Source organism: Macrotis lagotis, chromosome 1, assembly GCF_037893015.1.
Source record: "Macrotis lagotis isolate mMagLag1 chromosome 1, bilby.v1.9.chrom.fasta, whole genome shotgun sequence".
Classification (NCBI taxonomy): domain Eukaryota; kingdom Metazoa; phylum Chordata; class Mammalia; order Peramelemorphia; family Peramelidae; genus Macrotis; species Macrotis lagotis.
Genome location: NC_133658.1, coordinates 490,257,604 through 490,280,323, shown reverse-complemented (window position 1 = coordinate 490,280,323; position 22,720 = coordinate 490,257,604). Strand labels below are relative to the sequence as shown.

The window sequence follows — 22,720 nt, the reverse complement described above, 5'->3', positions numbered from 1 at the left end:
AGAGCCTACCAATCCTCTACTAAGGATTATGGATATTAGTACCAGAAAGGTACTAATTTTATTATTTATTATTTTATTTATCATTATTTATCATTTTATTTTTTGTGAGGAAAATGAAACCAAGATTGTTTAAGTAAGGTGCCCTGAACTGTAATAAGTGGAATAACTATTATTTGAATTTATGTCTTCTGAACTTAAAATTCAACAGTTTTTTCAGTTGCTTAAAATAAGGACCAAAAGCAAAAATGAATTTCAAGAAAGGTTAATGGTAAAAAGATGATACTGAATTAAATTACATCAACTTCTTCCTCATCTATTCAAATAAACTATTGTCATAAAACAACAGAAAATAGATGACATCTGTTAGCCATGCCATTGAAAGATAGTTTTATTGGTAGGATCTTTCTCCTCTCTTTTGCTTTCCCCTATTTCAGCCCCTTGCTAGAATGATGCCATTAGGATTAACATTTTTTTCTGTTGACCTATTCTTCATTTCTACTTCCCTATTCGGGTTTCCTATCTCTTTATTAATTTAGAGAAATTTCTTAATTTGGCCCTCTAGATAATAGTGCATCTAATCTACACTAGACATGTGATCATAGACAGTCATATAATTTTTCAGTGATCCAAACAAGATTCAAAGGCTTTTAAGAAGGAAAGAAGGTGTTGACTTGAATTTGAAATAAAAATTTCTTTGCCTAGAGCATTCCTATACAAATGATATACAAGTTGTAAGTCTAGGTTACAACACATTATATAAATGTTGTCTGTTATTATTGTTTTGCATTCACTTCATGGTTTTCCTTTCTATCTCTTAACTGTCTCTAATATTGTGTTGAAGTAATCTGAAATCAATAATTTACTATATTTTTAAAAGAGTTCCATGTTTCTATTGTTAATTAAAAATGTAACTGAATGGAATATTTTTATTCATTGAATGTTAGAGTTAGAAGAAACTTCAATCAATTCAACCCTGAGTTCCATTTAATATTTTTCCATTTTCTAAAAAGAATTTTTAAAAATCACAAGCATCTTAAATCAATTTGTATGAGCTTTGATTCCCATTCCACCCTTAGTTTAGTGTTCTAATTTAGGTTTAAAAGAGTAAGAAAACCCATTACCTTGCAAAAAAAAAAGCAAAAACAAAAAACCAAAAAAGAGGGATAACTAGGTGGCACAGTGGATAGAACACTGGCCCTGGAGTCAGGAGGACCTGAGTTCAAATTCAGCCTCAGACACTTAATAATTACCTAGTTGTGTGACCTTGGACAAGTCACTTAACCCCATTTCCTTGCCAGAAGCAAAAAAAAAGCAAATAAAAGAGTAAGAAAAAACACAGTTAAGTCTTCACATATGCAAAAATCTTCTGATTAATTGATTGAAAAATATAAATATAAAGAACTATTAGATAACTTTTCAATATGTCTTTACCATTCTCCTGAGCACTGGAGATCTGAAGCAAGTTGATGAAATCTTTTGTTTTAGACATCAGTTCTTGGTAATTTCCCATTTGTATTACTCTGCCGTTTTCCATTACAAGTATAAGGTCTGTCTGAGGCAGAAGTGTGAGGTTGTGTGTCACTAAAATACGAGTCTGAAATACAAAAAGCTTCATTTCTTAGTAAACAACCATTGAGTGAATAATACAATTTTATTAAATATTTGATTAATCAAGTCCATTTCAGTTGTGGTATCTAATATAAAACTTATATTTCAAGATGAATTATCAGGTGTTACAGCAAAAATAATTTGTCATTTGATCACTGGATTTGAAACAATCTACTACAATCTACTGGATTTGAATATACTATGACAACCAAAACTACAATATATATACTTTATGTTCTTATTAGTTTACAAATATGATGCAGTGAGTATGGTAACTACTGTTACATTGAAAGCTTTTATTTCTTGAATAAAATATCAGCTACAATAATTTTCCTTTCTGGTGTTATTTAAAATCTGAAACCCTTTTTAAGAATTATCCCTCCCCCTCCTGAAATTTATTTTATGAAAACATTTTAGATCAATATCCTAGGGGTGATTTATTGTAGCCATGGGCAAGAATTTTCCAACCTAATAAGATATATATGATTAAGTTTTAATCTGTACCACTGGAAGGAGATCATGGAACCATTCAAATAACAATGTATATTTTATATTAATTCTATGCATTTATTTCACTTTCAGAATCCTACACATTTTCAAATGTATTTCACAAATATCTATGCACATAGTTTATCTTGAAAAATGCATCATATCTTAAATAATATTAGAGACATCTATAGCCTTCTTAAAACATCTAGCTGAGAGCAATATTATAAGTAGCCAGGGTTCTGTGAAGATTCTATGTTTTGCCCTCCTGTAGGATAAAGGAACAGAAATCTTACTGATTTTTCTGTATCCCTTACTTTTGGAATGTGGATAGTCTTTTTTTTCCTTCCTATCCTACTCTTTCATCACTGCCATTAGCTACACCCCTAAAGAGAGAGATATCTCTTTATATAGGAAGAAGAAAATAATGAACAATCTAGTGGAACCTAATGAAATGGCACAATTTCACTACAAGATAGCCACTGCTGTTTGCAGCAATTTGGTAAAAAGACCCAGATCCATTCTTGCTCAATTATGGAAGGTTTATAGAAATAGAGAATTACTATTAATTGTCTCTCATAGAGCTCCTTGGACCTCAACTCCTTATACATCAGCAATTCTGAAGGTCCTTGTAATATGCCAGTTACTCTTCAGCAACTATTCTCAAAAGCAAACAAATGAAATTAATTATAATAGAAACATTGCCTAAGCTAACGATGGAACTAATTCAGACAAAAAATTCAAATGAACTTTAAAGAATAAGAAAACTTTGCAATCAACTTTTGCCTTCTGGGACAGAGAGAAGGAAATGGGACACAGTCAAACATTTCATTATCTCTATTTGCCATGATCAGATCTGCCTTTCCTTTCAGTCCCAGAACTTCAGCTAGAGGAGGGACTCCCTAGGAAGCCTATTATCACATCTAAGTCTCATTCCTTTATAGTTCTTGTCTATCATAGATTCTCAATTCACCATCACTGAGGAAGACTTTCCCAGGACAGTGACAGCTTCTCTGATTTCAGAAAATTACACAAATAGATACTGAAGATCTAACTTCTTCCCTAGAAACTGGTCTCTAAATTTCCCTTCACAAATATATTATAATCATTGTGACCTAAAAGAAGCTTTCCAAATTATTTATTAAAAGTTAGCATTAGAGGGGCAGCTAGGTGGTGCAGGGGATAGAGCACTGGCCCTGGAGTCAGGCGTACCGAGTTCAAATGTGAGCTCAGACACTTAATAATTACCTAGCTGTGTGGCTTTGGGCAATCCACTTAACCCCAATGCCTTGCAAAAACCCCCCCAAAAAAGTTAGCATTAGAAGATCACTCTTTCTCCTCTATTTTTTTATGAAATGTTAAATCATTAGAAAGTAAATATACTGTAGCGAAATAATTTTGTCAAAGAATATGAGTGAGCAAAGATATTACTATTATACTAGATAAAACAGGAAACCCATCCCCATTTCTTCTGAGAGAACAGATTTGTAGTCCTCATTCTTGAACCTTCTTCCTTAGGACCTACTGATATGCATCAGCTTCTTTGCTAGTCACCCAATCTAAGAAAACAAGGCTTTAGTGCCATTACCAATAATTACCCTAATAGATAGGGTCCAGGCCCATAACAGTAGGTTCTTACTTAATGGATTTGAAACTTATTCTGTTTCAGACACATGATATTGTTTAAGAAAAGAAGACCTGTGCTAATCACTAAATTCACTTACTCTATACTTCAAAATCCACCTATATTATTTTCTATTATTTCCAGTCTCTGAAGAAGAAATGGATCTTTTCTCCTTGCCTAAGACAACAATTTTTTTAATTGCCAACTCTTTTTGGAGTTGGGAGCTTGCCCTTTCAAATGCTCTCTGTCTCTGTTTCTCTGTATTTTTATAACTTTCCTTTTTTCTGTGTTTTCTCTACAACTGAAATGTCACCCTCCCATAGGAGATTTTTTTATTGACTAGCATGACTCCAATCCTGCTGGCTAACTAATACAATAATACAATAAAATATAAATTCCATTTGGCATTTAAAGCTCTGCCCAATATGGCTCCTAGCTAATTTTTTCAGACACTTCACATAACTCCCTTTATAAATTAAAATTTCCAACCACACTGCACAGCTATTCCTCTATTTTGGCAATCTATTGTCCACATTTTTAGAGCTCTCTTATCCTAAGACTGTATCTACTTTCCTCAACTTCTTAAAATTAATTTCTTTCAAAGTTTAGCCAAGTTACCACTGCCTGATTTTAATTTTCTTTAATTTTTCAAGTTACTTTTTATTTTGTGCACATGTTGTAACACCCCTACCCTTAGCAAAATAAATTCCATTAGAGCAAAGATTTTTTGTTTTTGTCTTTGAAGCCTTTCTATGAGTTACTTTAAAAGGTCTCTTAAAGGACAAGAGAAACAAGGTAGGTTCATACTATGTATACCTTGTTTTTCAGAAGTCCTGAGGATCCTATCACATTTTGAAAAAGGTGCTTCCCAACATGGACATCAACAGCAGATAAGGGATCATCAAGGAGATAGATATCAGCACCACTGTAAACAGCTCTGGCCAGACTTACACGTTGTTTCTGACCTCCGCTTATATTCACACCCTGAAAGGGAAATGAGAAAAAAGTGAGACTACATCAGATTTTTCGCTAAAATCTAAAGCATATATATCAAACTGAAAAGAATTGTGCTAAAGGAAAAGAAGCTTTATGTACAAAAATATTAGTAGCAGCTTCTTCTCTGTTATCATAGAACTAGAATTTGAGGGGATGCTCGTTAACTAAGCATGAATTACTATTTTGCTCTAAGAACCTTGAAAGGTTTACCTGAACTGATGCAAAGTGAAATGCGCAAGAACAGGAGAACATTGTACACAATTGCAACAATATTGTGGGATGATTAACTGAATTTCTGGGAATTTTCATTTTGGGATCTCTTTCAGTAAGTAATCAGGGAATTCTTTCGTTGTTTATTTTACCCTTTGGTTCCAGGATGTCAGCACATTTTTCTTAAAGTTATGATCATGACTTTCAGATAGTCCAATAATTCTTAAATTATTTCTCCTGGATCTATTTTCCAGGTCAATTGTTTTTGTTTGCTTCTCAATGTTTCATGGAGTCATTAGCTTCCACTTGTTCAGTTCTAATTTTTAAGTAGTTATTTTTCAGGTAGCTTTTTACATCCTTTTCCATTTGTCCAATTCTACTTTTGTACATTTTTCCATTTTTTTGCTTCCTTTATCAAGATGTTGACTCTTTAGGAAGAATTTGATTCCAGTTCAGATACAGACACATCTCAGTTGTGAGACACCCAATAAGAATTTCAACTCTCAGTGATTTAGGCAGCTCCCTAATTCTACAGAATATGCAGAAAAGGGGCTGACATGCATTCAAAGAGGATTTCTCAAATTCCAGTATTTAAGCAATATTGAACCTTGTCTAAATTCCTCAGATTTATCATGTTGAACATTTTCTGTTATGGTATCTTATAATTGTGAGAATAATAACTGATGAAATACATTAAATTTGAAAAGTACTTTGCATGGATGCTATGGATGCTTACTGTATCAATTTAAAAAAAAGATGTTGACTCTTTTTTCATAATTCTCTTGCATCATTTTCCTTTCTTTTCCCATTTTTTCTTCCACCTCTCATTTGATTTTCAAAATCCTTTTTTTTTGGGTGTTCCAGGAGTTCTTTTTTGGATCTGAAATCACTCTCATTTTTCCTTTTTGAGATATTTTAATATTGTCCTTTTGGGGGGGGTTGTATTCTGATCTTCCCTATCCCCATATTAATTTTCTGTTCAGGAATGGTTTTTTCTAAATTTTTTTCTAGCCTATTTCATTACTTTTAAGGTTGAATTCTGCTCTTGGGGTGCAAGGGAAACTTTCCCAAAATTCTTCTGTCAGAGATTGTAGACCTAGGATGCTTACTTGATATTACACGAGGGAGGGGGTGCCTGACCATTTGCCTGGCTCTTTGCTAGGATTGAGATGGCAGGGATGGGGGGAAGGAGGGAGCTTAGTTTTGTGCTGGGGTCATAGGGTCATGGAGTCATGGGATCATGGGGGCATGGTGCTGCACATGGGGTCTGACTATTCCCTTATACTGGCTTAGAGCCCAGGGTGGCCTTTTGCTTGGTACTGCATTGAGGAAATGTGTGGGTGAAGGGGGGAAGGTGGAGATATGGTGTTGCTTCCAGGACAAAAGGGAAGGGAGTTATAATTATTGGAGGTGAATTTGAGGAAGTTCAGGTGGTTTCATGCTTACTCTGCCTTCTTGGTTCCCAGAAGTCCAACATTCCTTTTTTTTTTTTTTTTTTTTGATTTCTACTCACTATAGGGATAAAATGTTACTGAATAAGATTATAGATTTAGGACTAGAAGAGACCTAATTTGTCACCATATCTAAGCTCCTCATTTTACAGATGAGGCTTAGATGCCCAAGGTTACAAGATAATTGACAAAGCTAAGATTTGAACTCAGGTTTCCAAAGCCAGTTTTATTTTCTACTAAACTGGGGAAAAGTTATTAGCTTAAAAATTGATTAAATAGAAAATTTAGCAAAATTTTTGGCTGCCAATTATAGGTTATCACTACCATAACCATTTGTCAATTTATATGTACTTCCAGAAAGTAGAAATGAGTAAATTTCTAATATATAATAAATCATATTTATATAACCCTTTGAGGTTTACAAAGAGTTTCTCTCACAACAAATAACTTTGTTATGAAAGTGATATATTATTATTCCATTTTAAAGTAAGGGGAAATGAAGCCTTAGAGATGACTTGCACACAATAATATCTTAATAGAGTCACGTCTTAAGAACATAGGTCTTTTAAATTCAGAACTCTCTCAACAGTGCCTTTTCTCTCAATTTGGAATAGAAGTAATTCCATGCAATTATTAAAGTTAACATTTTTACATATGTACATATATCCAAGAATATAGCATTTATAACTTGAACATTACCCTTCTTTCAGGTATATAAGTAGTATTCTTGACATGGTGATATTATCCAAGCCCTGGCTGTGTGCATTTAGAAATTCAGGGATGAACAAAACTATCATTTAATTATGGAATAGGAAATGGTGGCTGCACTATTAAATCAGAGTAGAGTACTTATTTAATGACTATTAATTACTTATCATCATCATCTTCCTCCAAACCTTGAATGTTGATTATAAAACTTACATGTATGTGTTTCAGGTAATCATAAGCCTGGAAGATTTTATTTGGTCCTTAATTGTGTAACAATCATGCCTCCTATCATACTAATATATTGTGAATAATTTTCATTTTTAAGTCAATACTTGTATATATCTTTGAGACAATCTGATGAAAAATTTTTGCTAGCAAAGCTGAATAGAACTTTGCTGTTGTATATAGAGAAAATATATTATTACTCTTTCTCCAATTTCAGTTTGATCTCCATTTGGGAATTGCTCTAAATCTGGTAGAAGAGCACAAGCTTCCAGTACTCTTTCATAATACTGCTTCTGCATAACTGAGCCAAAGAGAATATTTTCTTGCAATTTGGAATTCTGGATCCAAGCTTGCTGGGAGACATAAGCCACAGAGCCCTAAAAGAAAAAAAAAACAGATAGTCTTTAATAAACCAAGTGAAGGAATTAGATAATTGGTATAAGTAATACATTTAATTTTTAGTTTTTCCTATTTACTTTACTCTACTTACCTAGTTCCTAAAATTAAAAACATTTCAAAACTATTTTTTAAATCACAAGATAGCTAATATTGTAACAGTTTTGAAACAGACAATTTTGTTCAATGGTTCTTTCAGGGCCTTGGGTTATTTTGTCTTTCACCTTCAGTGAAGTCTCTGTGAACAATTATATGACCTTCTGCTTTTGTTTTGCTTTTGGTCACAAATGCTTCCATAATTGACTCCTAAGATTATGGGAACCTATAACACAGATTAGAGCAACCTCAGACAGTTATTAGCTGTGAGACCTTGGGCAAATCACTTAACTTGTTCTCAGTTTTCTTCTCTGTAAAATGAACTGGAAAAGGAAACGGCAAGTCACTATAATATCCTTACCACAAAAACTCCAAATGAGATCATGAAAAGTTAGACATAACTCAACACTCACCAACTTGGCACAAATTATACTTTTTTATATAAACTACTTTTCTAGAATATAAATCTTTATCTCTATAAATTGGAAGATGCTTATTATTTTGTCTTATAGTTCTGAAACCACCCCTGTATTTTTTTGGGATAAATTATTTAACAACTATGCTAGAAAAATTATATGAAAGATGAGTTATAGGGGCAGTTAGGTGGCACACTGGATGGAGCACCAGCCCTGGAGTCAGGAAGATCTGAGTTCAAATCCAACCACAAATACTTAATAATCACCGAGCTATGTGACCTTGGGCAAGTCACATTACCCTATTACCTTGCAAAAAAAAAAAGCTGAGATATTTTTGACTGTCATACACACACATGTGTATGTATAATCATATGTATATTTATACATATATGTAATTATTATGTTATGTCTCTTTATTTTAGACCTTTAAAACATTAGAACTAAAGCTATTCTAGACTTTATAAATACTATATTTGTAAAAATCTAGCTGAATGACACACCAGAATAGGTATGCTCTTGTTAAAAAGAGAGATTATATAAACAACCCAAGCAAAACCAGGATCAGCAAAATGGATTGGAAAAACAAGAAGAGACAGATAGATTGAAATTAAAGATAAAAGAGAAAAATATACTTTTATTCTGATTAAAGTTTGAGTATAAATAAGAAAGTTTATATTAGCTATAAAGGTGATTAAAAGCAGAAACAGGCTATCAAGAGACTCTGGGTAATTTCCATTCACAAAAATCTCTTCAAGAGTACACATCATGAGGGCCGCTAGGTGGCACAGTGGAGAAAGCACCAGCCCTGGAGTCAGGAGTACCTGGGTTCAAATCTGATCTCAGACACTTAATAATTACCTAGCTGTGTGGCCTTAGGCAAGCCACTTAACCCCATTTGCCTTGCAAAAATCTAAAAAAAAAAAGAGTACACATCATAGTTTGTAGATTCATCTACCTGAGTTCATACGATTGAATCATATCCCATAAATCAGTAGTTACAAAATCATTTAATAAAAAATGATCACAATTATTTAAGGAATCTTGGAATAGATGATTATTAAAAGCCTAATGAAATTAAATTTCCAATTTTATTAGTCTTAGAAAAAGAACATACAAATCATCAGAGCTCTATCCATTGTCCCACCTAGCTACTCTAATTTGTGTAATTCCCATAATATTAGGAGTCATTTTGTAGAAACAATTGTGACAAAAAAACAAAAGAAACAAACAAAACCAAGAGGACATATAATTCCTCACAGAGACTTCATTGAAGGTCAGTATGAAAGATAAAATAATCCCAGACCCTGAAAGAACTATTGAAAACCTCAGTCTATTTCAAAACTGTTATATTAGCTATCATATAAAAGTCATCATAAATTATTGCTAATGATATTATACAAGTAATTTTTTCAAAGCAGTGGTTGACAGTGATGTTACAAGTCTACCCACTGTTAATCAGTTTTTTTAAGGATATGTAAAATATTTAAATCTTTAATGAGTAAACCTAGAAAGAATAAAAGAATAAATAATTGACTTTACTTTTCTTTGGATTGTTCCTTTAAGTTTTTCCATTTCTCCTAGGATGGCAGAAAGTACAGATGATTTTCCTGACCCAACTTGTCCTATGATTGCCACTAATGCACCTTCTGGAATCTTAATGTTCAAACTGGAATAAAAAAGGTTAGGAAAAACATGTGAACTACAGTCATTCTCTGTTACTTCTTTATATTTCCAACCCAGTTAGTATTTCCAGAGGCAAAAAATCATTATTTTGATTTGAACAGTTCACCCCCTTTTTCTCAAATTTCAAGCTTCCTAATCAAAGAAAAGAGCAAATTCTAGAATGCACATGGAGGAGAGAAGCTTGAAATAAAAGAATAACAGAAATACAAGTGATGTGTAATAGTTTATATAAAGTTAGATATCTTTAAGGTCTTATATCCTCTTTAACATAGTCTCCTAGATTTGCTACATAGATACAAATTATGGAATATCATGTCTAAAGAATCAGAAAACAAAGTAATCCAAAGGGAAATGACATGCAAATGGTAGATATCAGTAGACTATATCACGTTATAAATGATAACAAATGCATAAGAGGATACTATTAAGGATATGAATCATAGTAAAAGAAGTAGCAAAAGAGACAACAGCTAATGGATATCATAAATGTCATACTGGTAATCCAAAAAAATTACGAATAATAACACAAAACACACACACATACACAAACAGAAAAAACTTCTATCATGTCCTTTAGGGGTCTCTCAAGATCTAAAAGGAAAAACACAATTAAATACAATCCAATATTAGAAGAAAGGAAAGGAATGCAAACTGAAATTTTTCTGAATTTCTGAAGGGATTACCCACACCAGTGAAACCACAAATCACCCAATTAAGAACTCTTAAAAATAAAGTCTTACAAAATGTCATGTCAAGAACAATGACTTACTCATTTAGGGTTGGTGGCTGATTCTTTTCCCAGGTGAAGGATGCATCAGTAAACTCTATAGCATGATCTAGAAATAACAACAAAAATGAAAAACAGTGAGAAATTATAGAAATAATTAAGTTCAACCTTAGAGTATTGCAAATTATATAGAACAAAGAATGACTTACTCCCAGGATAGTAAGTTTCAGTGTTTTCAGGGTTGAGCTCCTCAGCATGAAGAAAATCTTGTAAACGACCCAGAGATATTTTTGTCTGTTAATACAAATATATTTGGTTCACTTTTTTGTATTGAAGTAAAATAGACTTCCTTAATAAGCAAACCATATTTCAATTTATGGGATCATGAAACTTTTACAGCTATAAATACCTATTCAACTTCAACAGACATATAGTTCAATGTGTACATAAAAACAAAAGAAAATGAACTTTTTGCTTGTATTTTCTCCTGATGACGGATGGACACATTTTCAAAGTTTCCATATTTAAAAGTTAACTTAATTTTTTTTTAAAAATAGGCTAGCAAGACATAGCTCCTTAAAACTGGTGATTTTTACTAAAGCACAATAATCTAGAGAAACTGATGTGTAAAACTGGTGAAAAAGTATAAGAGTTTAGCATAGAAAAAAACATAAAAGTGAAAAGAATGCAATATTTTTAAAATTTGAAGAGAAACAATAAAGTCATAAACTGCAGATATGCAACAATACCTGGACTACAGCAGAGATCACTGTAGGTAAATCAAATAAAGGAAGCCTCAAAATATTAAACAAAGACATAGATGTAAAGACTTTATTGGCTGTTAAAATATTCCCATCATCCAGAAAAAAATAGACTCCAAAAGTGGCCAGGGACACCTAAAAAAAGAGATACTTTATTTACTCAAATTTTTAATATGTTTTCATTACTCTATTTCTCCTATTTTGAGTTTTTACTCATCTCTTAAAACACAACCCAAATGTCACCTTCTTTCAAAAGCATTCAGTAAATTTCCGTATCAGTAACAATCTCTTTCTCCTTGGAAGAAGATCAGATGAATTTCTTTTGAGTATTTCTTTGACCAATCTTTCATGCACTTAGGATTGTTGTAGCAATTCACCTTTTGCAATGGTAAGTTATATCTCCAAGATATTAGCTCACGAGTCCTCATCATTGTGTTTTTCCTTAACAGGAGACATAGTTTTTTTTTTATCAAAAGAATTTATTTGAGTCATATTACAAGAATAATGTTTACAAAGCAATTTTCCCTCTTCACTGAAAAAACCTGGAGGGCATTGTTCCATGAATACACACAGACTCATGGATATTTGTTTATCTAGATAGGTCATCAATGGTATATGTATAAGATAAGTTACCAGATCTTTAAAAGTTTATTTTTTATTTTCCATTTCAATTTATTCCAAATGATTCCATGAGTTTAAGCCACCATAATTTCTACTTTTATTTTTCTAATCATATGTCATTTGGTGAAATCATTGAGAAGTTAGTTGAAATCAATTTAGTTCACAAATTTTCCAATAGTAGTCAATGAATCCCAGAAAAATTCCTTAATTCACAGAGATTGTTTAGATGTGATCAGTTAAATAATGCTTCTGCCTTCTTTGAATCAGTGTTCATTCTTTATTTTGATACTAGCTGGCCCACCTACTTGACCAAGGTATTTTTTGTTAGTTGATCAATTTTCTTTGGGTATTACTTTAACCAATCTCTCCCCATCTTTTAGTCAAAGAGTTCTTAACCTTTTTTTGTGTGTCATGGAATTCTTTGATTGTCTGGTAATGCTTATGAATCCCTTCTTAGAATAATGTTTTAAAATGTATAAAATAGCTCACAAAGTTATGACAAAGAAATTTAATTATATTTAAGTATAATTGTCAATGTGTATTTAAAAAACAAATTAATGAAGGTTTTCTATTTTAGTGTCTTTTCAAAGTCAATGAGATCAGTCAGATATAGAGTAACACTTGTTCATGTCATCAAAAAGTGGTGGGTGTACCTGAGATGTCTTGAGGTATATACAAATTCATTTATTCTATTAAATTTATCTTTTTTGTTTCGACTTAGGTTCTTTGCTTAAAAGCCCCCCAAACATAACCTTGATGGGAATATTAATGCAGTATGAGTCCTACATGTTTTTTTTATCATCTCCATAACATAATATAATGGAACTTTTTTTCCTCTTATTCAAATTTTGGTTGTCTATTCAACTTAGCTCTTTCCAGGCTTCTTTTTGTCACTTCCTTAGGCAATCATATGGACCACTTGATTCAGCAGTGATTCTGTTGTTGAATAGATCTTCCAGGTATCTTCTGAGATCTTCCATCACAAATAAGCAGGGTATCTTCTATCTCTCTTGAAAAAGATTTGTAGTCTCAAGATGTATCCAATGTGTTGCTCTTTTGGTTTTGCTTTTTTTTTTTTCAAATCCTCTTCATAGCAAGAACACCTTTGTTCTCTCATCCATCTGCTTCTTCAATGAGTTTTTCCATTATTAGACACTAGAGATTCACCAGCATATTTTTCTAGATCTTTTTCTGAGTAAGGAAACTGAGTGTTCTGATAGCATTCTTTTCCACCACTAGTTTCTGTTTTACTAGATGATTCTGCATAGATTGTGTAGATAGTGAAAACATTCAGGGTCTTGAGTCTCAGCTTTCTGCTTAAGATATGTTATTAATAGTTTGGAAAGTTGGAGTTGGTCCTTGGGAATATGGACACAGAGATATTCTCTGTGTCTGAAATGTCAAAGAAAAATATACACTTTCCTGTCAACTCCAATGACTTTTTTTTTTAAAACTTCAGGTTCATTCAAATGCAGCTCCACCAGGTATGGTCCTTACCGCTTAGTTGTTAGTTAACTTTTTAATAGGCTGCAATAGAATTTATCTCAAATGTTTCTCATAGAAATACTAGAACACAATTTTCACATGGTGTAAGTAGTACAATGGAGCTAGCTTTTACTGGCTCATAAGAGCCAAATGCTAAATTTTTGACACAGATATTTATACTTCAAAAATAGGCAAATGCTATAAATCTTGATTTGATTCCTTATTTTGTTGAATGAAAGAAATGGAGAAAGTGTTAAATCAGACTAAACTTAAAAGTATACTGTAAATGCATTTCCCCCCTCTAGAGTGCCAATTGTTAAATATTTGCCAACACATTGATTTCTGGCATCCATTCTCCAGAACAATATTGCATTTCACATTTTCAGTCTTTAATGTTACTTTGGTGCAGAAGCCAATGAGTATAAGTGAAAGGGACCCTCAAATAACTGGTATTGCTGTAAAACTAAGCATTATTGGGATCTGGGAAGACATCCATTTCCTAATGCTGATTCTTAGAATTTTGACTAACCCTACATTCCTATCATTTGTGTATTCATTCAGACTACAATTGAAGCAAAAAGTAGCTCTTCCAGTTTGCTTACTCTTTGTAGGTGGTATCTTTGCTTTTGATAGTCATAACTTGTGTTTCTTTTGTAACTGCTATTTTTTCATATAGAAGATTTTCTGTAGGTACTTGCCCTTGAATCTATGTGACTACTGGTGGTCTCTCTCCAGCTTTTAGGTATGCTGAACTTTGACTGAACTGAGTTTTCTTGATCTTTTTGCAAATTAGAAATTTTTTCTAAGATTAGTTTTTGCTACTTAGAAATAATTATTAAAGTTGTTTGCTTTGTTCATCAACTGACCAAAGTGTGTCATTTCTACTAAAGATGAAATAGGAGTTTTTTGAATTTCGAGGCGAGTATACCTATATCCTAGGTTAGCCACCTTTGTTTCCTCAGATGCTTTTGCTTCTCTATCAGTCTCTGTAGTTAACTGTTCATCCAAATTATAAACTTTACAAGCCTTTTTCCTTTTTGCTGAATGGACATGACCTGCCTGTGGCATCAGACCATTTTTGTAATGGTCTTCTGATCTCTGCAAATATTTATGCCATGAGACACCATGCTTTGAATTCTTCATATTCTAAGCAATTCTGAAAACTGTGCCTTTTTGACTTTAGTCTCCCCCTTACCCTTTCAGTTTGCAATTCAGTTTTATATAATTCAGTCACATTTCTTAAAGTTATATCCCATGTCTCATTAGGAAACAAGAATTGAATTCCTACTATGGTTTCATATTATAAGCTATGGAGTTGGTCAGTTTAGTAGCATCTATAGCTGCTTCTGATGACTCTCATGTTAAGTTTGTTCCAAATATTCTATATCCAAATATTCCCTCATTTATAATTAGTTAACATTTATATAATGCCAACTATGTACTAAATACCATGCAAACATTTATATTTATCTCATTTCCCCTCAAAATAACCCTGGGAAGTTCTATTTTTATCACCCCATTTCACAGGTAAGGAATCTGAGGCAAATAGAGGTTAAGTAATCTGCACAACATCATACAAGTATCTGAGGTGGGATTTGAATTTAAGATTTCCTGACTAGAAACCTCACACTCTATCCACTGTGCAAGCTGGAATTCTAATGTTAGTAGATAGAGTACTGGACAGAGTTTAGTAATTCTGTTCAGGAGGCAAAAAAAAAAAATCCCAAAGAAAATCAAGAGAGAATAATAGCTCTCAGATGAAGCCCTACTAATAGCTGAAGAAAGAAGGAACTTTATGTAGAATTCTAGAGAATAAGCAAATGAGCAATGCAAAGAAAAAGAAGAAAACAATAAAATGGGGAAGACAAATGATCCCTTCAAGAAATTTAAAGGTATTAAGGGTAACTTTTCATGAAAAAATGGGCACAGTAAAAGACAAAAATGGTAGGGACTTAACAAAAGAAGAAATTAAGACTTGGAAAGTTATCAATATACAATTTTTTCTAAAATACTGTGGTACTCCCAAGAGTCCCTTGGGTGACTGTTATAAATGAATGAAAAGAAAAACCTGCTAGAGTGAGAGAAAATTGTACATTTTATTCACGAACCTTGCAAGATACACCTTACAAGGTACGGTACTTCACCTAAGGGTGAAACATGAATTAGTCTTCAAAGTTAGGTAATTTATGGTCTTCAGAAACTCTTTCCCCCTCCCTCTTGGATGTTCATAGGCTCTCTCAGAGTTTGAGTTACAATCTAAGAGGTCCACCCATTCCATGACATGCCCCTAATTTGATCCCCCCCCCCCACATCATAGGATTCATGATATGCTAAAGAACCTCAATTGTCACAGTGGGGTGTATGGGTTAATATTCAATTACCTAATTGCACAAACTCAGTAGCATTAGGTCAGGATCTGGAGGTCACTCTTGACCAGGTTGAGAACCGGTTTAGAACCGGTTTGGAGTTTGGTATCCCTGGAATGGGATTAGGAAAACTCTTCCAGTCTTGTCATTGGCTGGGCCATTCCCTCTTTGTAATGGATTCCCTAAGAGCTCCCTTCCACACCCTGTGAAGACCAACAGCCTACATTTCTCACAGTGACTGTAACCACATTTTTAGTTACTATTGTACTAAGAAAACAACCTCCATATTATAGCAACTTTTTCACTTTCAATATATGTAGCACTAAAACAGCTAATTGTATTTAAGCATTCAACTATGCAAATGTTACTACAAAGGACTTGATCAGACTTCTAAAGGAAACACATTGAGAGATTGACTAGCTATAGACTAGATCAAAAGGGGAAAAAATCACTAATTTCTCTCACGGAGATGTAAGCATGAAAATAGCCAGTATAGAAAAATGTATATGCTCTTTTACTTTTCTTTCCTTAGTACATACACAAGTGTTATATGGCAACTCTATAGTTAAAACAAGATAAAATAAAATTTTGTGGTAGATAGCCAATTCTGGTTAACTTGGGAGCGGATAGTATTTAATCAGATTTTAAAAATGAAATAGAAAACATTTAAACTCACCAGGAAAGGAATGCAAGTCAATGTGAGTATAGAGAATACTGTAAGATATCCAGATGATTTTTGAATTTCTAATTCATGTTCTCGAATTTCAATGATCTTTTTCTGATAGGAAGGCTCCCATGCATAAAGTTTGAGAATCTATAGGAGATTAATTCAAAAAATTAATACCAGAAACCAATAGTTTTATATTCCAGAATAAATTGAAGGTTCAATCTTTTGCCAGTATTTCAACTCTCACTAATATGTGATACTTATTTTCCTTCATGATGCTTTTGTTTCATGGTTTATTTATTACTCCTGATGCAAAGGCAATAAACTGTTAACTTTGAAGTTTGTAATATATTTTAGCCCACTCATTTGAAGTATAATACATCTTAAGTTAAATTAGGATTTCTTAACAATGAAAAGTAAATTCAGTGAATGATCACTTTTCTACATTCTTTATTAATTTGTGAATATGAATATTTTAAATTATGAAGCATAATTATCTAACATATACTTAGATATTTTGAATCCAACAAACTCTCTAAGTATCTCACATAAGTGTTTCATAATTTTGCTTTTTAAGTTATAAAAGTAACTTCTCTAGGATCACAAAGCCAATATGTATCAGAGTTGGTACTTGGACCTAGGTTTCCTAGATCTACCAGCAGCTCTTTATCTATTATGCTGTGTCTTTTTAGGGAAAAAAGTTATATCACCCTAATTCTAAAGTATATTTCCTTATATCTAATTATTTTCCATGCTATTGTGTTATGTTGCCAAAGGAAAACTAGATAATATTTGGTCATTAGCCTTGATATTATTTCTTTTTTTAAGCATTACTGAGAATGATAATATTCCTATTTTTGCTTATGCCACCTTAAACTGAAAATTTTAAATAGTCTTAAGCCATAATACTTAGATAGATACTTTTAAGACATGAATAAAATAATATGATTCTTCATGCATCAGAATATATATATATATACCCTTTTTATTACTAAATTCTAAAGAAATATCAGTAGCATATTTTGTTTTATTTTACCTTGATTCCATGTAAGATTTCATTGAGTAGTTTTATCTGTTCATCTTTGTTCTTCATTTGACTTTTCTATTCAATGAATATAAAATTCCAAAAGTATGTTAAAATAGTTGATAGAAATAAAATATTTTATTATCTTTCCAATATCACCCTCAAAAAATCTGAAATAGTATTATATTTTAGGTACATAGTTTTAAAATTCATAGAAGTTTGATCATATATTTTATATTATAACCTTCAGGTGAGAAAATCACTTAAATGTTTAATTTAACTCGTTTCTTTAACAATGACCATTTTCAAATAGATTAAACAATACAATAATTCAATACCATTTCATACTTTATTATAATGGAATTAATTTGGTAACAATCTCTTAAAATTCTTTCTAGAATAAGTTTAATATAATGAGGAAAAATTAGTTCTCTATAAAGCAATCACATTTTTCATTACTTTGTGTTCTTAAATTAACAATACTGGAATCTGTACTTCATCTTGAAGTTTTTGATAATAAAGCATAAAGTAAATTCAGCTTCAAATATTTAAGTTAATATGATTCATTATATTTTGAACAGTGTTACAGATAGTCTTCAAAAACTTTGTGACAATAGATTTAGCACAGTAGTAGTAGTTATAGTTGAAGTTGTAGTAGTAGTAGTAGTAGTAGTAGTAGTAGTAGTAGTATGCATAAGGTAGTATGAATCATTAGAACAGGAATCAAAAGATCAGGTTACTGCTCTTGGTAGTATCATTTAAGTCATTTATTTTATTTAAATCATCAAAAAACCTAACATCATTTTAATTTTGTAGGACTTCAGATTTCTGTGTAAAGAGCTGTGAGAAAAAAAAAGTCTATTGTAGCAAATGTACCATTTTGGAAAATAATTTTGAATATAAGTAGAAAGTTCCTAATCAATATATACCCTTTGACTCAACTTTATTACTGCAAGTCATTCTCAAAAGAGATCAAATAAAGAGGAAAAGGTCCTAAAAATAAAGTATAAAAATATTTATAGGGGCTCCTTCTTTTTGGTAGCAAACACACCCCTAAAAAAAAAGAATTCCAATAAATGAGGTTTGACTGAATAAGTTGTGACATAGAATGTGACAGTGTACTATTGTGCTCTAAGAAATGAGGATATAGATGATTTCAAAAATACATCGAAAGACTCCTCTGAATTGATACAAGTGAATTAAACATAATGAACAATTTATAATTTGGCATCTATATAATGAGCAATTTTGAGGACTTTTACAAACTGATTAATGACAAAATGAGCAGAATCAGGAGAACAAGTTATATAACAACAGCATCACCATAAAAATAATTTTAAAAATAGGGAGGTAAGCAGGGAGTGCCATGCCTGACATACTGCATGTACCTTCAAATGAGGTCATTGTATTATTATTTTGTATTTCTTAATAATTTTCTTTGTTACAGGAGTCCTTTTATGAAGTGAGAATAATCTGCAAATGTTTGTAATATAAAAACAAAACATCAATAAAACTTTTAAAAATAGTTTACAATAAAATACTCTTCCTGGATAATTTCTATTGCTTGATATTTTTAATTGATATAATTTTAAAACTGTTTTAGAGGAAGCATATTCAATCTGGGCAAAAGTCAACAGGAAAATGGGCCAGGAATTCATACAGAGAAAATACCATCAAGTATTCCTTTTTCTTCTTTGGGGACATATATTTAAATAACTTGGAAAAAGACTTATCTTCTTCCAATTCACTTAAAAGTGTTTTCTAAGATTATAAAAATCTGGAAATTTACTCCATTAATTAAATCCTAATTAAAGCCTCTAAAATAATTCATGTCTATAAGAAAGGAAAGGGAAAAGTTGATATTATCCAGAGAATTCTATTCCTAAAAATTTCACTAAGAGAAAAGCAGAAGGTTTAAGGTGAAAAAATCCCAGGTTTAACATCTCTAGTTGGATAACTCAGTGTTCTGCTATTTGTTATTTGTGCAGACATGCCATGAAATGTCCTACCTTTAACATTTTTATTCTGTTAGCAACTAATGCATTTATAGGAATCACCAGCAAAAGTACTGCAACACCTGCAAACACAGATGGACCCAACTCTTGCCAAAGTAGTAAAATCGCCATCAGAATCTGCAGAGGTGCAGACCAGAGTATATTGAGATTTACTGTCAGGTCCATGAGTTGTTGGGCATCTGCTGATACCAAGTTAATAATTTCACCAGTTGAAAATTTTTTTCGGGAAGAATTGGATAAATTTAAAACCTGAAAAAAGAGAAATATAATATTAAGTATTATTTTATATGCATGATCCTGCTAACAAAGGTATTAACATGTAAGTATTATCTTCATGGAAACTTCCACTGAAACTATAGATAAAAATAATTCAGACTGACTTCCTCATCACAATCTTATAAAACAGGTAGACTAATACTATTATCCTTGTTTTACAGACGAGGAAAGTAAGGGAAGTAGCAGTAACTTGCCAAGTCAATTAATTAGTAAATCTTAAGGTCAGGACTTTAATCTAACTCAACTAAATCTATTCTTCCAAGTTACTACAAATATATATGTCTATTATTGTTCTTACTATCATTTTATTGCTTTTATTATATTATTGAATAATATAATAATGTATTCTCAAGATTATGAAATGGTCTTCATAGACTCTTTCCTATCTAATAATCCCTTCCCTTAAATTCTAAACCTTTCCCCTACTTTGTGTTTCATATCTATTAATACCTGCAAGGTAACAAAGAGCACAAGATATTACTTGGGGTAACTAACTGTCAAAAAGAGACTGCAGAAATCTGTTGCTCTCATCCCTTTTCAGAAGTAACTAGATTTTTCTTATTACTTTTACAGGATCACATGGCCTTAACTTTAGAAGTGAAAGAATTCTTACAGATCAGAAATGAACTACAGAAAAATATTATGAATTAGATTAGATAAAATTTGTGTTTGGTGAATTTTTGAAAATGAAAGTTCAACTTGCAGAATATTTCTAAACTTTTTTTCAAATGCTCTTTTCCTCTATGTAATAGTTATACTAAGGAAAATAGTCTAAAGTAATATTATGTAGGAATTTGTGGTTTCATAATTTCTAATGCCTTGAAACTCTTTAGTACTTCTGGTGCCAGAAAGGTAGAGTAAGGAAGAGGAACCATTCTAAACTCCCCTCCAACCAACTTGCCTCAGAATTGATCTAAGGGCAGGGGAAACAGCTTACCAGCACAGCAGGAAAGATTTGCCTCACTGGGGTGGGAAGGAAATGGGGTTCAAGAGCAACAGGAGCTGTAGTAGTAGCAGCAGCAGCCATGGTAGGGGGCCTGCAGCAAGGCTCCAAACTTGGGACAAACCCATAGTGAGGCTCTGTCGTCCTGCAAACCAGTAGCCCCTAGGCAAGTGAGCAACCTCTAAAGTGCAGCTAGGCTCCACCCCAGCAAACCCTTCCTGATCAGTAGTGAAGTGCTGTTCTTGGCTGGCCAACAAGGAGATACTATCCTTGTGGCCTATCTGCAAAGAAGTCCTGTTTCTTGGGACAGACCAGCCACAAGATTCTTCCTCTAAGGCCAGTCACAGAAAGACCCTGTTACCATAGTAACCCAGAACTAAGGACCTACTCCTGGAGTAGGCCAGCAGCTAAATCCTACATCCAGGGAAGGACATCAGGAAAGCCCCATCACCCCCAATACAAGCCAGAATGAAGTCTATCTTCCAGAGAGAAGTCTATCTTCCATCAAAGCCCAGAAATTCAATGAAAACCAGCAGAAAGACCCAGACCCCCATTCCAAAAAGTTTGGGACAGGGCAGAACCAGTGATGTCAAAATGTCAAGGAAAATGTTAATTTTCAGACCCAAAAGAATTCCTGGAAAAGATTTCAAAGAATCTTAGAAAGCAAATTAGAGAAATAGAAGAAAAATTGGGGAAAGAAATACAAGAGACTCATGAAAACATGTCAATAGCATGGGGAAAGATAAACAAAAATTTACTGAAGAAAATAATTCCCTAAAAATTAGTTGCCAAATAAATGAAAAAGGAAGTATAAAGGCTCACTGAAGAAAATACTTCCTTAATAATTAGAATTGAATGAATGACTCTATGAGACATCAAAATATGATGAAATAAAAGTTTGAGAAGTAAAAAAATAGAATAAAATGTGAAATTTCTCAATAGAAAAACAACTAATCTAGAAAATAGATCCTGGAGAGATAATATAAAAAATTTTGAACTAAAAACAATGATTAAAAAAAAGAAAAGAAAGAAAATGAAAGGAAAGATAAAAAGGCACATCTTTTAAGAAATTATCAAAGAAATCTGCCCTGATAATAGAACCAGAGGACAAAATAGAAATGGAAAGAACAGACAAATCAGAGCCTGAAAGAAATCCAAAAACTGTAAACTCCCAGGAACATCAGAACCAAATTCCAGAGTTCATAGATTAAGAAAAAAGTATTGCATTGTTGGTGGAGCTATGAACTTATCCAATCTTTCTGGAAAGCAATCTGGAATTATGCCCAAAGGGCAATAAAAATGTACATACCCTTTGATCCAGCAATACCAATACTGGGTCTATACCCTGAAGAGATCATAGGTAAAAATATCAAGGGTAAAAATATCATTTGTACAAAAAGATTCATAGCAACCCTGTTTGTGGTAGCAAAGAATTTGAAATTGAGTGAATATCTATCAATTGGGGAAATGACTGAACAAATTATGGTATATGTATGTTATGGAACATTATTGTTCTATTAGAAACTAAGAGGGATGAGAATTCAGAGAAGCCTGGAAAGACTTGTATGAACTGATGTTGAATGAGATGAGCCAAACCAGAAGAACACTGTACATTCTAAAGGCAACATGGGGGTGATGATCAACCTTAATGGACTTGATCATTCCATCAATGCAATAATCATGGATATTTTTAGAGTACCTGCCATGGAAAATACCATCTGTATCCAGAGAAAGAATTGTGGAGTTTAAACAAAGACCAAGGTCAATTGCCTTCAATTTTTTAAAAATGTCTTATATATGACATCATTTTGCTATCTCTAATATTTTGTTTTTTCCTCAAGGATAAAAACTTGCAAAAAAACCTTACAAAAAACTACTATTGTATATAATTAGAAAGCAAATAAAATATTAATAAAAAAGAAAAAATATCATAAGG

General features: G+C 32.4%; 1 protein-coding gene across 3 annotated transcripts in view; it reads right to left on the bottom strand.

The window, feature by feature from the left end:
* LOC141506754 (multidrug resistance-associated protein 1-like) overlaps window positions 1-22,720 on the bottom strand; it is a 132,095-nt gene that overhangs the window by 91,977 nt on the left and 17,398 nt on the right. For all 3 annotated transcript variants that reach the window (XM_074213815.1, XM_074213814.1, XM_074213816.1), the window contains 10 exons: window positions 19,560-19,814; window positions 17,563-17,628; window positions 16,536-16,673; window positions 11,376-11,522; window positions 10,836-10,920; window positions 10,669-10,735; window positions 9,756-9,882; window positions 7,509-7,685; window positions 4,535-4,702; window positions 1,432-1,594 (listed from right to left, as the gene is read on the bottom strand). In XM_074213815.1, the coding sequence (XP_074069916.1) occupies window positions 1,432-1,594; window positions 4,535-4,702; window positions 7,509-7,685; window positions 9,756-9,882; window positions 10,669-10,735; window positions 10,836-10,920; window positions 11,376-11,522; window positions 16,536-16,673; window positions 17,563-17,628; window positions 19,560-19,814 (1,393 nt within the window). The remainder of the gene's footprint in view (window positions 1-1,431; window positions 1,595-4,534; window positions 4,703-7,508; window positions 7,686-9,755; window positions 9,883-10,668; window positions 10,736-10,835; window positions 10,921-11,375; window positions 11,523-16,535; window positions 16,674-17,562; window positions 17,629-19,559; window positions 19,815-22,720) is intronic.